Source organism: Gymnoscopelus braueri (genome assembly GCF_963280865.1).
Source record: "Gymnoscopelus braueri genome assembly, chromosome: 18".
Lineage (NCBI taxonomy): Eukaryota > Metazoa > Chordata > Actinopteri > Myctophiformes > Myctophidae > Gymnoscopelus > Gymnoscopelus braueri.
The window spans coordinates 31,449,286-31,466,349 of NC_137618.1; the positions used below are offsets into that span (position 1 = coordinate 31,449,286).

General features: G+C 42.8%; 1 protein-coding gene across 2 annotated transcripts in view; it reads left to right on the forward strand.

Annotated features, from left to right (window-relative positions):
* Positions 1–5,455: 5,455 nt before the first annotated feature.
* The window catches only part of gpm6bb (glycoprotein M6Bb), a 38,158-nt gene continuing 26,549 nt past the window's right edge, over positions 5,456–17,064 (forward strand). For both annotated transcript variants that reach the window (XM_080456554.1, XM_080456555.1), the window contains exon 1: positions 5,456–5,595. In XM_080456554.1, the coding sequence (XP_080312680.1) occupies positions 5,592–5,595 (4 nt within the window). In that variant the 5' untranslated portion in view covers positions 5,456–5,591. The remainder of the gene's footprint in view (positions 5,596–17,064) is intronic.

The following is a 17,064-nucleotide window of genomic DNA, read 5'->3' on the forward strand; positions in this document are numbered from 1 at the left end:
ACCGCTTTCAGATATTCAGGGAATTTTGTTATGCTTTTCCTCCACGGGCTAAAATCCTACCAGAACTTAGTTTTTGGAATGCCACATGAACAATAGCTGTTCCTCGCAGTTAAAATAGGATTATATGGTCCCTTGTTGGACAAAGGCTCACTCTTCAGTCAAACTCTGGTGCTGACATATGTCACTCATTCCAGAGTTTCAGCCTTGACCAATACGTCAGTACTCCAAAAAGTATTTGATTTTTATCCAGCACCTCAATTACTAACTTTCAGCAGCAACTAGCAGTATTAAGCTCTAAGGCATCATGTTCAATTTCAATAATATGTAAAAATTGAGGTTCAGTGAAGCTTCTCAATATCATAAAAACAAAATTAAGTTTGCAAGACAATTGGACAAAACATTCTGAAACGATAACGAAGCAGCAGATGTTTTAAATGTATGTCTTTTTATAGGCAGTTTGCATGTATTCGTTTGATAGGCTATTGTGGTAACTAGTAAACAATATATTTTCTCTCTCCAGGATCTGGTTTCAGCGGCCAATGACACAATCTTTTCCACTTGTTCTCAAATGCTAAACCAGATGTTGGTTCCACGCTATACTTCATATGTGGTTTACTTCAAAAACTAGGTCAAATCTTAGAATTGTTGTAATATATTCTCTGTCATACGCTGTTTTTCTTCATTCAGAACTATTCAGACATTTAATGCCATGGTAACTGGTTTATATAGTTATTGCGGGGGTGAAATAAGCTCTCTCTGTCCCTCCCCCTCTCCCCCTCTCCCCCTCTCCATCTATCTATCTATGTATCTGTATCTGTCTGTCTGTCTGTCTGTCTGTCTGAATTGCGCTGATGTCGAGGGATATGTTATGTTAACCCGGTTACACAGACACACAAACCTACAGAAAGACAGACAGACAGAGAATTTTTACTTTATATCATTATTGTTTGAACTGGTGCAATACCAGTCGGAAAGCATATCCCCCTTTGGGTCCTCAGTAATACACATGAGTCGATTGGTTGAACAGTTCTTGTGATACGTGAAGGACACACACACACACACACACACACACACACACACACACACACACACACACACACACACACACACACACACACACACTGTGCACACATGCAGAGATTCTATGAATTTATTGATAAATTGTCCTTTTGTGTAATTCCCTTATGTTCAGATAAACAAAGTAATTCTTTACATAAAATGTCATGTCATATGTTCCATGGAGTTGGGCTGATGTGATGACAGCCAGCAAAAGTGATTCATTTCACAAAATGAACTCTGTTCAAGAAGGAAAATAACGCAATTCATCAACATTTGCAATGAGTCATAATATGCTATAAACCTAGTGACACTGTGATAGAACACTTTTCATGTATTACTGGAAGAAAGTATGTTTGATACCATTGTTGTGTTTGCAGGATCTTTCTTGTTCTTATACTCCGTCTCTTTATGGAGTTTGGAAACCAGTGACCTTACAAAATGCAAGGCCATTGGCTACGTACCAAAATATTTCACTTGGAAGAATTTTGTCCACGCTTAAGTCATTATAAGTCTTACATCATTCAAGGGAGTTGAGTAAATTAACAGTTGATGAGTCATGTAGTCTGTGTTGTAACTCTAACCTCTGGTGTCATCGAAAAGAATTAGGAAAAAACAAACCTGGGGAAATTCCATGGCACTTATGGCACTTATCTCATTAGCCTTCGTGCTTGTACCAATCAATAATACAACGCACACCCAATAATTATTACACCAAATGGTGACATTCTTTGTTTTTGTGAAATTAGACACCCTTGTGTGTATAATTGGATATGGGAGAACACACAAATTAAAAGAGTGTATGAATTGACCCTACACAGTCTGAGTTAAATTAACAATGTGTTTTGCTTTGCAGACACAACAGCTGAACAGACACGTTACAGTTTGAGGCACAGGGCTTTTCTATTCTCCCCATGCAGGCCCATAAGTTGTTCAACCAAGTCATGAAATATTCCGTCTGATTCCAAGTTCAGCTCAACAAGTGTGCATTAAGTCACCTCTTGCGTCTCTGCCATTCACCATGTCTGTGGCCTGTCATTTTCTTACAGGCTTTGTAACCATGGTGTATGTTGTGTTTGGTTCAGCATTGCAATAGTTCCTTTTTCTTCCTTTGCATGCCAATTACAAGTATAGCAGGATTACTTAATTTTGCCCCTACTGCCTTCCACCCTCCATGTTTAGCTGAACTTACTTTTAATCAAAAACATATCTACAGTATATTATCTATATAATAGACTAGAGGAAAAATGTTTTAACCACTTAAACCCTGGCATCATAGGTGAATATTTTCAAAATTCTTCAAAACCTCTTTGAAAATGAGCCTGTAGATACTGACCATGATACTGTCATGATACTGACAATGATACTGACAATGATACTGACCATGATACTGACATCATACTGACCATGATACTGACACATCTATTTGGGTAAACTAGCATCATTAGAGAATGTATCACTTAAGGTTACTCATTAAGTGGGAATGTTATTGTTCTTACATAGTTAGGGTTACCGTCTGGTTCACCATAAGGACAATCCAATTTAAGGTCACTGCCTTTGTGTAATAACAGCATGTATTGTTTTTGTCGGGTGGAAACCTTGTACTGTATGTCCAAAACCATAACTTTTCATGACATGGAAAAAAGAACCTGCAGTGTGTTCCAATGGATCCCATGTCGTTATTATTTAGTCACAAGCTCCTCAGCTTGTAGATCTGCTCATTTCGCTATACTTTTGTGAGGCACTCTTGAATGACGAAGCAGTAGGGCATTGGCATTCATTTAAACAGTAGAAATATGTAGATAAGAGGTTTCTGCGCAACACGACAGCAACTATATGTATTCCACTGTTGATTTGACATAAATATGTTTTCTGCACCACTGTCCCTCCTACTAACAGTTGCATGACTGCTGTCTCACAGCTGTTGGGTCCTACTAACAGGCAGCATAGTGCTGGAATGTTCCCATGCAGATCCCCTATTCACACACGGTACATGCAATACAGGGTGGAAGCCCTAAAGCACACCCAGACATTACATGGAAATTCCAGTATTGGGGTGCGGAATCAAAATCTTTTCTGACATAGTTATATCAAATCCATTTAACGAACTGTACTGAAGGTCCACCTCTTGTTCTTTGAGCACATACTGGGAATTATTTTAATCTGAATGTTCTTTCATTTTTGGCAGTTCAAGGCAAAGGGGAAAAAAACTGTTAGTTGAAGCAGAGTAGCTCTGCCTGTAGTCCAGAATCATGCCTAATATTTCCAAGGGGGGATTCCCCTTTGTATGAGCGGAAGATGTTTGGTTTCAAATGCAGGTGGTTCTATTAGAGGCTGACTAGGGTGGGTTTCCCCGTGTCTATCTGTGTGTGTCTGTGTGTGTGTGTGGATGAACCAAAGGTGTTTGTTTGGGAGACAAGTGACATAAATTACAAAACATTATTCATGGCCATGACGACTTTTTATCTAATAGTTTAATTTTATGAACTGCAGATATCTGTACTTCTATTTCCATCTGTAATTCTACAGTAAAATATTTGCCTTCTATAGAGGCTGTTTTCGTTGCCATGTTGGGCAGATGCCCTGCTTGACAATGAAACAGCCCATTGAGAGTTGCCCATTTGGCCACTACTGAAAAGACCTGGATTGGAGACCTCCTTGGATACCGGATACCAGTGCACTGGACTGGTGGTGATTGCCATTGTTCCTGTCCCTACACTGGCCCCATCTTTATGAAAAGCAGAAACACTGGAATTTATCCCAGAAACTAGAAATAACATCAAAGAAGAAGACAGATATGTACAAAATATGGAGTGCTCTTTAATGTGACATTTCTACCAAACAATGAAGCTAACCTTTTCTGGAAGTTAAAACCCATCAGAAAAGGCAAAGCACACTTTTCCTGACTCTGCAGATTTAAGGCTGACCCCTGATCTGGGTGATCTGTCATCTGTTTCTTGTTGACAGTGTTCCAAAGCAGACCACAAATGACCTGATAACACCTTATCCGGAATAGAGGATTACAGGGGGCTTCTGGTGAACCAGAGACACAGCCTGCTTGTTTGCTTGACAAACATGGTGCAAGAAGCCCAAATGTTTCTTTTGTCATTTATCAAGAGGGTGTGTGTATGTGTGTGGGTGGGTGTGGGGAGTTAACATCTTCCTCTTTTAGGAAAAGAACGTGTTTGGATTTCTGCTTATTATCTAAATGGAATTTGAGCATGCTGTCATACTGGAGGAGTATTTCAAGATAAAGAGTTCATGAGCCGGATGACCGGCCGAACTTTCTCAACGTCCTGGTTGAGGTAATGGGCCAAAGCCAGTGGTGGAAGAAGTAGGCCCACTGACAGTAAAAATATCAATACCACAATGTTACAAGTAAAAGTCCTGTGTTCAAAATTTCACTTGAGTAAAAGTACAAAAGTATCGGCATCAAAATGTAGGCTACTTAAAGTACCAAAAGTACTCAATATGCAAAATGTCCCATTTATTTTTTATTTTTTTAATTTATTTTTTTATCATTTTTATCCCTCAATTTTGTAATCCTTTTTTCACCTGGTGCGAATTTGCTAAGTGATCCTGGGCACTACACTCCCCCCACTAGCCTAGGGAGGCCAGGGCCGAGCTCATGCCTCCTTCAATGCATGAGAGCCAACTGACCTTCATGTCACCTGACAGGGGGGAGTTTCCCAGGTTGGACGTAGCGTGTGGAAGGAACACGTTATTCCAACCAGTTCCCTTCCCCTCCATCAGGCGCCCCGGCTGACCAGGGGGAGGCAGTATAGTGACCAGGATTACTACATGTTTTTGTGAGGGTATTAACTACCCTAGGAGACATGGGGAGAACATGCAAATGTCCCATTTCAAAAACGTGAAAAATAGCAGATCTGCAAGCTCACAACGAGTCGCTTTGCAACGCGTTGTGAGCTTGCAAATAGCCGAATTATATAGGGCTAAAAGTGGTTAGGCCTAATGTATGTTTTGTAATAATAATCTACAAAATCTACAAAGTAACTAGTAACTAGGGGTTACGTAGGTAACCCCAGTTTTCTTAGTTTCATAGTAAGATATTAGTTTCTTACAGAAACGAAAGAATAACTAATGTTTTCAAATAATTGTAGTTTAGTAAAAAGTACAATATTTGCCTCTGAGATGTAGCCTAGTGGAGTAGAAGTAGGCTACTGAAAAAGTACTGAAATTTGGAAATACTCCAGTAAAGTAAAAAATACCTCAAAACTGTAAGTACAGTACTTGAGTAAATGTACTTGGTTACTTTCCCACCACTGGAGGACAGTGGAGGTATAATGGGCCAAAGCAAGCACCGTGTCCTCTCTCTCATCAGTAATCTCCTCACGCGTGACGTCACGCAGCCTGTCTCCTGTCGGGGCGCAGCGCCGCACACACACAGTGTGTGGACTAGCTGGCGGTAACAGTGCATCCTCCTCCCGGACGCAACATCCCTGTCTGTCGCTGTGGCTCAACTTTCCTTAAAACATCCACCATAACTTCGGGACCACTGGGAAACAACTGAAACCATGGGTAAGTCTTCCGATATTCCAAAAAAGGTTTGAAAGACAACTAGCAAGTGTCACGCGACACCCAAAAATAAAGTAAAGTATGGGAACAGGCAGCACTATAGTGTGCCTGTTCCAATACTTTACTTTATTTTTGTGATAGCAGTCCCTGCCTGTGTCATGTGAACTAACTGTTAAGCGTGTGGGGCTAGTGGGGCAAGCAACTTGTGGAAAAGCGATTAGAGAGATAAGTCTGTAAGGATTTCCCTACAGAGAGACAGACCGCCGTAGCTCAGCATAGAGTGAGTGAGAGGAGAGCCCAGTACCTCACTGTCTCACTCCCAAAGCCCTTTATTAGGCTGCTGTTGTTGAGTTGCCCCACACATTGATTATTAACAACATGAAATAAGACATTTAATCAGAAGTGGACAGTGGTGGAAGAAGTACTGAGATATTTTTACTTAAGTAAAAGTAGCAATACCACAATATAAAAATACTCTGTTACAAGTACCAGGCATGTGTTCAAAATGTTACTCGAGTAAAAGTACAAAAGCAGTGGCATCAAAATATACTTAAAGTAATAATATAAACAAAAATAAACAACATTTTGAAAATAGCCGATCTACAAGCTCATGATGCAGGCGTTGTGAGCTTGCAGATCGTCTATTTTCAAATAGCCTATGTATGAAATATGGGCTAAAGTGGTTAATGTATGTTCTATAATATAATAACGTATATCTGCAAATTAACTAGTAACTAAAGTTTTCAAATAATTGTAGTGGAGTAACCTACAACATTTGCCTCTGAGATGCAGTGGAGTAAAAGAAAAAGTACAGAAAACTGGAAATACTTCAGTAAAGTAAAAGTACCTCAAAATTGCACTTAAGTACAGTACTTGAGTAAATGTACTTAGTTACTTTACACCACTGGAAGTTGAACTCATTAAATCTCTCTTCTTTGACACTGATTGATGATGTCTTGTGTCAAAATATTCCACTGTTGAAATTTCATAGCAAAAGTTTGACTGGGTTATTCTTGGGGAGAAATAATCAAGAAAGTGAAACTGCACCAGAATTAAATGTAGTCAGATGCTCCACCGCATAGCATGGCCTACTACTAGTGTTGTTGTCACTATAAGGCTGAACTAGGAGAGTTCTGTAATGGGAGTTATGCTTCTCTGACTCAGAGTCTCAAGTGTTGGCCATCTGTGTTCTCCACCCTGGGGATGCTGCTTGGGAGGAGTGTGCGTTGTTCATGCCATGGATGTTTAGTAACTTTCTTGAAGGCAGGCTCCTAGCTGATGTGAGGCTTTGAGACGTTAACAGGCTGTGTAGACCAGATGGGATAGTAGGGAGGGAGAGCATTCAGCTTTCACTCCCCAAATGTTCTCATTTATAGGCTTAGTCTTCTGTGGATATTTAATTGTCAAGCCATTAGGGGTCTAACATGTTTAGGGAACATTGTTCACTGTGCAAACTAATTTCACATGTTGAGTCTCTCGGGGAGAACCAAAGGTAGCTTTGCTTACTCCCTCACACACGCACGCACGCGCGCGCGCGCACACACACACACACACACACACGCACACACACGTGTGCACACACACACACACACACACACACACACACACACACACACACACACACACACACACACACACACACACACACACACACACACACACACACACACACACACACACACACACACACACACACACACACACACTCTTAAGCGTGTTTATTTGCAATGGTGCAGCAGCTCTTAGAGTCTTCTTAAGCTTCATTTATACTCCATCACAGGATGTAGTTGCTTGCTGTTAAAAAGATGAGGTCTTTTCGGCAAGCGGCACTGTTGTACTACAGAGTATAAATTAAGGTGGAACACTGGCAGAGTGAGAATGTGAATCAGTGCTCATTAATTCATTTTTGGAGCGTTCACAGTGGTGTCTTTGTGCTCCTAATTTGGAGCCGCTCCTTTGTATGACTCCAGTGCCTCTTAATGTAGGGAGAACTTCACTGAATTGCAAGTTTCAGAGTTTTAGACACAATGTGAACTAATTCCCCGCAGCCCCTCATTCACAGTCTCATGGCGGATATTGCCCTGCATGGCAAATGACCATTGTGTATTGTCCACTAGCTAAGACTCCCTTCATATTCAAATAGTTTCTGTAAGACTTTTGAAACAACAGCTTACCTCGGTCTGGGTGGAATGACTTGTCTTAGACTTTTTATCCTTTTAGGTCTGCCTTTGAGATTAATTATGAGTTGTAAACCCCTTATAAAGAATGTTCCTCACCTCTGTTTTATTAACCACTTAGACCCTCTACACTTAGGCAAACGGACCTGAGTTGCACTCTTTTCCCTGTACACCAAATTTCTTTGCCGAAAATAGCCAACCTACAACCTCTTTGCGATGCGTTGTGTGCTTGTAGATCTTCAATTTTCTGCGAATGCTCCCCCCAGATTAGGGATGCCGGGGCTCAGGTGGTTAATAACATCTGTAATCATATATGCAATGCAGTTGCCTGTTATGTTGAAAGTCTAATGGCTAATTCATATTTTGTCACACAACTGTGACACGGTTGTTGACAGAAAGTGCAGGCCTATTATGTGAAGCTGTGTGGGTGGAATGGTTCTGCCTGCCCACCAAAATAAACAGGATGTCAAAGAAGCTGCTTGAGTTTGTGGAATTGGAACTGGAAAATTGAAGATGTCCCTTGGAGGTTATAACTTTATCATGTGCCTGACTTTCATTGTTTTTTTTTCATTGGTTTCATAGTGACTTTCACCTTGGAGAGAGGTCACACAGCATGTTCTCGATTCTTTTGGTTAATAGTTCAACAGTGCTTTGGCTTGTGCCTGGGATGTGGGAGGATAACTTGGCGGCGTGTCTGCTGCACTCGGGTCCGCGTCAATATGCCGACGGCGCATTATTCCGACGGTTACTAACCCTATACCTAACCCTAACCCTAACCGCACGCGGAAGCCACGTAGTCAGAGTAACGGGATGTCGGACTTATGGGCAGTCCCCCTGCACTCAAGGTGGTTCTTAACACAGAGATACAGCAAAGGGTGTCATTTTACCCCTGTATCCTGTTAAGTTCTTAGTGTTTCTACTCTGGCAATTACTTGCACACGTAAACAGTGTGTGGTCACCAGACTTCTGTGATAGCGACAGCAGTGGGCTTGTGTGTCTATCTACAAGTAAGCATTTTGTCTTTTGTCCAGATACTCATAGTGTCTGTCTCTTGGTGCATTTCAGTAATATCACCACCATACTCACTTTAGTGAAAGAAACTAGACTGAATTCTGCATAGTACAAAATGAGTGCCAGCTGCTTTTCTACATACTGTAGCATATTGGTCCATAGAGAATTAGAATTTAAGAAGGCTATTTGTCATTCAGAAGTTCTGCTAAGGGCAGGTTGGGAGGTTTAGCAGCCTGTCAAATTATGTTATCTTTTTTAAATTGCCACAATTTAATTATATGCCAATTAACATTAAGGACTGTCTTGTGACTGGAGGTGAATAGCCTACTAATCAAATACAGCAAATTATGGACTTGACTGAACAGTGCCTCTGTTCCTCTTAGAATCAGTTGCTTGGTAGCCAAAAGAAAAAAGGAAAAGAAAGGAATTACTTTTCCTCATGGAAACTCTTGAACCCTCTGCTTGAAAATACTTTCACCAATGTTTATAGCCAGTTTTCTTCTAAGCAAGTTTTCTATTTACTGCGGTCATTCTCTGGAAAGGGTGATCGCCAGTCACCACAACTAAATGCAGGCGAGATCTATTCTATATACGGTACATGTTGTACCTTTGTTTTGCTGTATCTTTTTATTATTATTAATGATTTTAATTAATTAATTAATCACTTCCCTGACAGAATGACTTTGCTAGCATGAAGGCTATGTTGTCATGACCCAGCCCCTAAGCCTGCTGATGAATGTTAGTGTGAAGCTGATGCTCATTGGAAACTAAAGGGCCTAGCTGCTCATGGAATGCAGCTAAACTTCCTTCCATCGTTCGTCACAGACCTACACAGAGGAGTCAGCCAGTCCATTTGGTAAAGTAATACACATTTAGAGTCAGTGTTGCCAGGTCAGATTATAATTTTCCCCCAAGATTTTATTTGAAAATAGCAGATCTACAAGCTCACAACGCGTCGCATTGCGATAGATCTGCTATTTTCAAATAGCTGATGTATATGTTTAAAGTGCTCATGTGGCCCATATGCCCTTCTTTTTGGCTTGCTTTCCTAGACCTGGATGCTCTCACAGAATCTGGCAACACTGTTTAGAGTGATTATGACAAAAGCATCTGGAAAACACTGTGGCGCATGGAGCACCTCGTTCTTCTTCTTACCTAACTGTGCAGCATATGCCCGCCTGCCACTGTCAGAACAAGTATGTCTGGAAAGTGTCTGATTATTTGGGTGACACATACAGTACGTTACTGACACGCAAGCGGGCTGAATGCACGTAACGTGACCTTGCATCCTGAGTCTCTGTGCAGAGAGGAAAGACCTAAGGTTGCGAGCGCTATGCCAAATAGGGGGATGTTTTCGCTCTCCGAACCAACAGCTTGTCAGGCGATGTCTGAACAATAACACAGTGAGATAATGTTTCGCCGGCTTTGAGTTGACTCAAGGTGATCTCAGTTAGAGGCCATGTGGCAGAGCAGCGCAGCTGTTCCCCAGAGATCTGCATGCATGCGCTGGAGGAAGGACAGAGGGAGGCTGTAGGAATGAATCTGCAGAGGCACTCTGTCTGGAGGATGTAAACACACGCTCACACAGAGAGATTGCGGTTTTGTTTTGATTGTTGCTTTCTGTCCTGTTCAAAGTATTTTGTCTGTCATCCCAAATGAATCCCCCCAACTCTGACCTATTTGATCAAATCTCCACTGGACTAGGGGACACCAAAGAGCCCAGGTCCTGGTCATGACGTCATTGGCAGCCAAAGTATAGGTTTTCCTATTACACCTGATGATTTGTTTTGTTGGCAAGCATGCGTTAACATCGATACTTTCTAATTGACTATTTTCCATGGGTTTTGCAGTCGTTAGATATACTAAACATCAACGCTAATGAGGTAGTTGCTGTCATAATTTAATGATTTCTGGGCTTTTTTCCATCTGGCAGAGGATCTGACTGAGCATCTTTGGCAAATAATGCGCTGGAAGAGGCCCATGCCAGAGAAAAATCTTTGTTGTACCAAAATCAGACCACTTCAGACCACTCAACCAACCTCCGTCATCTCATGCGTTCCTCACTGTCGCACTTTATCGTTAAAATCTCATTTCTTATCTCTCTCTTCTGTTGTTTTAGTTTTGCCTTCCTTGCTGCATTCTTGAAATCTTGAAATCTTGATTTTGATGAAGTTTTCATCTCTTTCTCTCTCCCTCAGTTTATGATATATTTTTAGAATTAGTTTTATTTTATTTTCATAATTAGCAGATCTACAAACTCGGCTTTTTTTTGCTATTTGTTGTAGATCAATTATAGGGCTTAAGTGGTTAAGGGCCTGTTCATTGTAGCAGCGTGGAGGAGGAGGGGGAATGGAGGGTTGGGCGGTAGGGGTGAGGCTCAACAGCCTTAACCCCTAGATCTCACCCTTGTTAGAGCGATGTGCGTCACTCGGCTATATGACGGAAACAGGGTGACATTTAAGAAACTAAAAATTCTCCCAACATGCAAATGAGTACAGGGCTTCCGACATGCTGGGAGCTGAATACATGTCCTGTATAATATATGCTAATTATACAATCTGGCCATTTATTTATATTCAAGCCTACAGAAAAGACATTGTCTAAGTTGATCAAACGTGGTGGACCAATGGACCAACTTTTAGTCATAGTTTCCATGATCCTGTGTTTGCAGTGTCTTTTTTTCTTCCGCTCTTACATGACATGTTGGTATATTGCTGGCTGTTGACTGAATAGGTGATATTTGTCAGTGGAACAACAATGTGTATCAGAGGTTTTGTTCAGAAAAGAATGATTGTTCCAGAAGGTCTGCTAGCAGAGAGACACAGACCTGCTGCTGATGGGCATTCACTCACCCACTGACCAGGCATTATACCCCTATTGCATGAACGGCCACTGCCTAAATCCAATTATACCAACCTGAAAAGACACATTTTCCATAGCCAGAAACACAATATGCATTTTATATACCCTGGTCATATCACATGAGGGAGCACATTGATGAAATGTTAATCAATAATAACCATTTGTCCCAGATTGACCTAATTCATTTTGCCAGCACATAAAGCAAAGAAATAGATTGCAGCATAATGGGATGTGGAAGTGACTGTGTTTCAAGGTCAGAAGTGGTAGGTTGATGTGATTGGTCCATTTGAATCCAGAGAGAGAGAGAGAGAGAGAGAGAGAGAGAGAGATAGAGACAGACAGACAGACAGACAGACAGACAGACAGACAGACAGACAGACAGACAGACAGACAGACAGACAGACAGACAGACAGACAGACAGACAGACAGACAGACAGACAGACAGACAGACAGACAGACAGACAGACAGACAGACAGACAGACAGACAGACAGACAGACAGACAGACAGACAGACAGACAGCATGCTCTCCAGTGTGTTGAGACTAGTGCCAGGCCTGTGCAGCTGATGCCACACCTCTACTCTCTAGGTCAGGATCTGGGCCAGGGTTGGAGCAGCTAGGTCACTGGGTGAGAGCATGGAACAACAGGTGTCAACAAAGCTGATGCTTTTACCACGGTGCATTTAATTAAAGGGGAATGACCTGGATTAGAAATTGACATTTGGTAATCAAGTGAGGGGTCGCACTCAGAGTGGCAAGACCTTTGAGTTTCTTTTATTTCTCCATATGCCTTTACTGCACTAGAAATTGAGCACTTTCTCTTTGTTATGTACAAAACTGATATTATTTATCTATTTATTTATTCTTCCAATGTAGTTGTTATGCCAATTACCCCCTTGTGTACATAATCCCTGTCACTGCTGTACTAACCCCTGCTGCTTGGTCTTGGGGAGGGTGTAGACAAGCACATTTGTCTCCTCTGATACATGTGACACGACACCAACCGCTTCTTTTAACACAAGTTTCACTGGGAGGGCGTATCGCATGCGGAGGAACACGCTATCCTAGGCTGATAGATCAACCTGTAGGAGTCGCTAGTGCAACTTCAGAGATTTCCCTACCCTGCCTGGGTCTCACCCACAAACATGGCCTATTGTGTTCGCTGGAGTGCCTAGCCAAGCTGCAGGCACCGTGGAGGATTCGAACCCCAGTCTTCACGAAGGTGGGCAGAAACTTTACCAGTTACCACTGTGCCACCTGGACACCACTTGATTATTTTTTCATGACTTTTGACTTAGGATATTTCAAATTGTCAATGTTCACCAGGTTCCCCCTGTTATGAGGGATACATATTTAGGAACTGAAGGAATCTGACCGCACTTTTTATGCTGTGGCATCGGATAGATAGGAGATAAGCCTACAGTAAGTGAGAAGAGAAATAGTTGTGTTCGCCAGCTAATCTGCTGCAAGGTCATCTTTAGGGAGTGCGAGGGCAGAATACTCTCAGAATACACTTTAGACTGCTTTTGAACTGTGGGAGTGCAGTGGTGGAGGACTGTTAAAAAGGGAGACTGTAGGATTGAGCTGTTGGCAGGGTGCCCATGGAGCACATTCAACCCTCCACAGATAGCTCTTTGTCCTCGTCTCTTTTGCGCAGCTGCTAAACAACCGTAAGACAAAAGCATCTGGGGCGCCCCGTCACACTAATAAGAAGTGTTCACCATATGAAGAGCTGAGCCGAGCCGAGCTTCGACAGCTTCGGTCCATTTGCACGCAGCCAACGGCTACGTGTCGAGATGTATTGCAGACTTTTAAAACGTTGAACCCATGTAACCCTCTTACTTCCTCCCTGCCTCCTCAGGGCTCTGTGAAAAGAAATCCTTTTACCGATTTGGTGTACATCCTTAGCAGCTGTAGTAGTAGTTGTGTTTAAGAGAGAGCATGAGAAAGAACTAGAAATAAGCTAAACAGAGCTGTTAGTGTCAAGCAAACCGGACCACCATCAACAACACTATGAATTCCTGCTCCACAACGACCTCCATTCTTCAGAAAGCAACAGCTGTCAAAATGAAAGACACTACTCACATCTTGCATCTCGGAAATCCTAATATACACCTACAGTAAGATATTTAAAGACTTTTTGTGACAACGGGGTCACAAAGGCCCATCTTATGTGCATACAATGCACATTTGTTCTGTGCTTCTGAAAACAGTGCAGCTCATCTTGGATGTTGCGTAACATGCACATGATGCTTCCTTACTCATATTGTGGGGACAGTGACGCATGTGACATCCTGGAACTTGTGTTTTGAGAGGGCAATGACCTCGATGGACTCACTGTCCGGGAATCCTCTTTCTGTTCAGCGAGGCTTCCAGGCAAGACTTGGAATTCTCCGCTTCTCATCCTCCAGAGAATGCGTTGATAGGCATGAAAAGGCACTTCTGTCAAGCAGATGAAAATCTGGATTGGCTGATTATTTTTCCCGGATAAAAGCGACAGCTGCAGGAAACCCAATAGCCGGGGGAGAGGGTGTCAGTGGGGAGCGTTCGGTTCACAGACTTTCGGGATCGAGGAAACGGGGTGAAAATGTGTGCGCCTTAATTTGCTTGTTCATTAAATCTGTTAGTAAATGAACTTTGAGCACTTCAAGGCCAAATACAAGTCTGTCTCCCAAGGGCAATAATGTGTTACATTAATGCCATCGCCACACCTGTTGTTTCAGTATTAGAGGGTCTCGTGTCACTTACGGTTGCGTTACAGAGGAAATGAGAAGTGAAAATATCGCAGGGCAAGAGGGGGAAGTGGTAGGGGGTGGGGGGGGTGTTAGACCAAGAGAAAATTAACCAAATGAACCCTGGCGTCCCTGTTCTGGGGAATGTCATAATCTGCCGAGGGAGGCAAGGGGAGGTAGTCCATCAGAGGCCGCGCCACCAGTAGGTGAGCTTGTAGATCGGCTATTTTAGATCGGCTATTTTAGATCGGCTATTTTCAGCAAAGTCATTTGGTGTAAAGGAAAAAGAGAAGAGGACCAAGTATAGACCCCTGGGGTACCCCAGTCAACTGAAGTAAAGACGGTTTAACGCATGGGAACCCACCACAAAAGTGCATGGCCAGTGAGAACGGCTACATTCATTTCAACATGGAGCATCCGTGCGCTTATGCTTGCGCGTCCTGTGGGTTTCCTGCTTAAGTGGTTAATACAAACTAGCAGGAAGAGGGGGGGGGATCCCAGATGTTCTGAAATGCAGCTTGATCCCATTATTACTACACAAAGACCAGGGGAGAGCGGTTAGCAATGTAGAATATCATATCTGCACCACCACGGAGGGGTCTCGGAAGTCATCTTAGCTTTTGACCTCCACGCGATGAGAAACTAATGCTGTAATACAAAAGAGGGGCCACAGCTGAGGATGGGAAAGAAAGACGTTGGTGAAGGAGGTTGAACATCTGGAGTAACACGGAGCTTCGCTCTCACAGGGGTTGGAACAATAAAAAAGCTTTGTAGAACTAGACTGTCAACGGTGCACCTTAGTAACCAGATACACATGAAAAATCAGAGTACGTGTTTCCTTACCAAATGCCACGCTCAAGCTGTGTGTGTGTGTGTGTGTGTGTGTGTGTGTGTGTGTGTGTGTGTGTGTGTGTGTGTGTGTGTGTGTGTGTGTGTGTGTTGTTGGTCTATGCATAATGCATTTCAAATGCTCATTTAACTGAAAGTGTACAAATGGACCTGTAGAGGCCCGTTCATAGTCCCTAGATGGGTCTAAAACGTGCGTCAGGGGGTGAGGGATTCCGTCCGTTCTTTACGGACGCATGCATAGTCGCTCACGTTATTTAGGGGTTATTTTATTTATTTTAAAGTGTACAGGCGTAATACACCTATTCATCCACCAGATGGCAATTGCGAGAGTATGTACCGGTACCTATAATGTTGCCATGTCTGCTTACTATAAGCGACTTTGGGCTTATTTTTCTGTAAAGTTGCTTGTAAACAAACAAGCAATTTTGTATTGGTGGTTGCGGTTTTATTTGGGCTTGTTTCTAAAGTGTAGTTGCTTATTTGGGCCAATTATTATTTAAACCAGTGATTCTCAAACATATATATTGTAGATCTGCTATATCTTAGTCGATTCTTTTGGGCTTGTTTTCATAGACCTGGTTGCTTATTTCTCTCACAAAACCTGGCAACACAGCCAGCTGCAGCTAACAACATGAAGCTACCATTGTAGCATCTAGCCAAAACAACGCAATAAAAGACACAAACTAGTCCACAAACTAGACAAAAACAATGGTTGTCTACAAAACGTGAGTTTCGACCCCTACTGCACTGTGCTATATATGCTATATATTGTCACAGACCGTGGATCGACCATAGGGATCGACGGGTCTAAGTGCTTAAGTACATTTACTCAAGTACTTCCACCAACCAACGTGGGTCTTTTTTTTGGAGAAAGAGGGCCCGAGGAAAACTTTTTTTCCTTATACTGCCAACGGTCTCCACTGGTACTACAGGCAACGTACAAACGAACGTACGTCGGCCTGACGGTGAATGTCGACTGCACGGACGGAAATCCTGGAGCCGTAAGTGACGGAGGGGGAGACAAAAACGACAACGCAAGGAGCGCTGGCGCTTGTTACGTCTCCTTACGTCCGACTATGAATGATACTTAAGAGTGATTGGACTATACAGTCACTACTGAGTATGACGGAGTACTTCGTTTTTACAGTATAGCCTTATATCAATAAAGTAATGATGACCCTGCCACAGGTCAGCCGTGGACTGTCCTCTACCAACTCGCAACGCAGTAAAATCCACAGTGTTAATTTCTCCATTTGTAACTCTGAGAATGTACAAGTTACATTCGGACATTCTCACTGAGGATTTTGCTGTCTACCAATTAGCAATTAGGTCCCATCTCTTTCTAGTGACGCTCGTTGTGGCCCTGTAACGTTTATGTTCCACTGGAAACACTCTCACAGTCACAAGGGTCCGTCACATCAGTTGGTTCCTACAACATGGCTCCCACTACCGCCGTGACTGTCTGGACTGGCACATCTGTGCTGGGGGTGGAAACGTCAGGTTCAGGATCCAGCAGTGTTCTTCCCACGTCCCGGACGCAGGGTCTCGGGAGTCGGACCCATCGGAACGCCAAAGGAGTGACCCTTCGGCAGGACAATGGCATTAAAGCGATCCATGTCGTCAGCTGTTGTCATAGTGTTGACGGTGAATCCTGACACGGCTGGTGGGGGGGGTGGGGGGGGGGGGTCAGGCCTGTTGAGAACCCTGGCTAAGCTGAATGAAGAAGGACCCCCTCCACACACACACACACACACACACACACACACACACACACACACACACACACACACACACACACACACACACACACCCCTTGTCCCAAGGCTAGAATAGGGTAAAT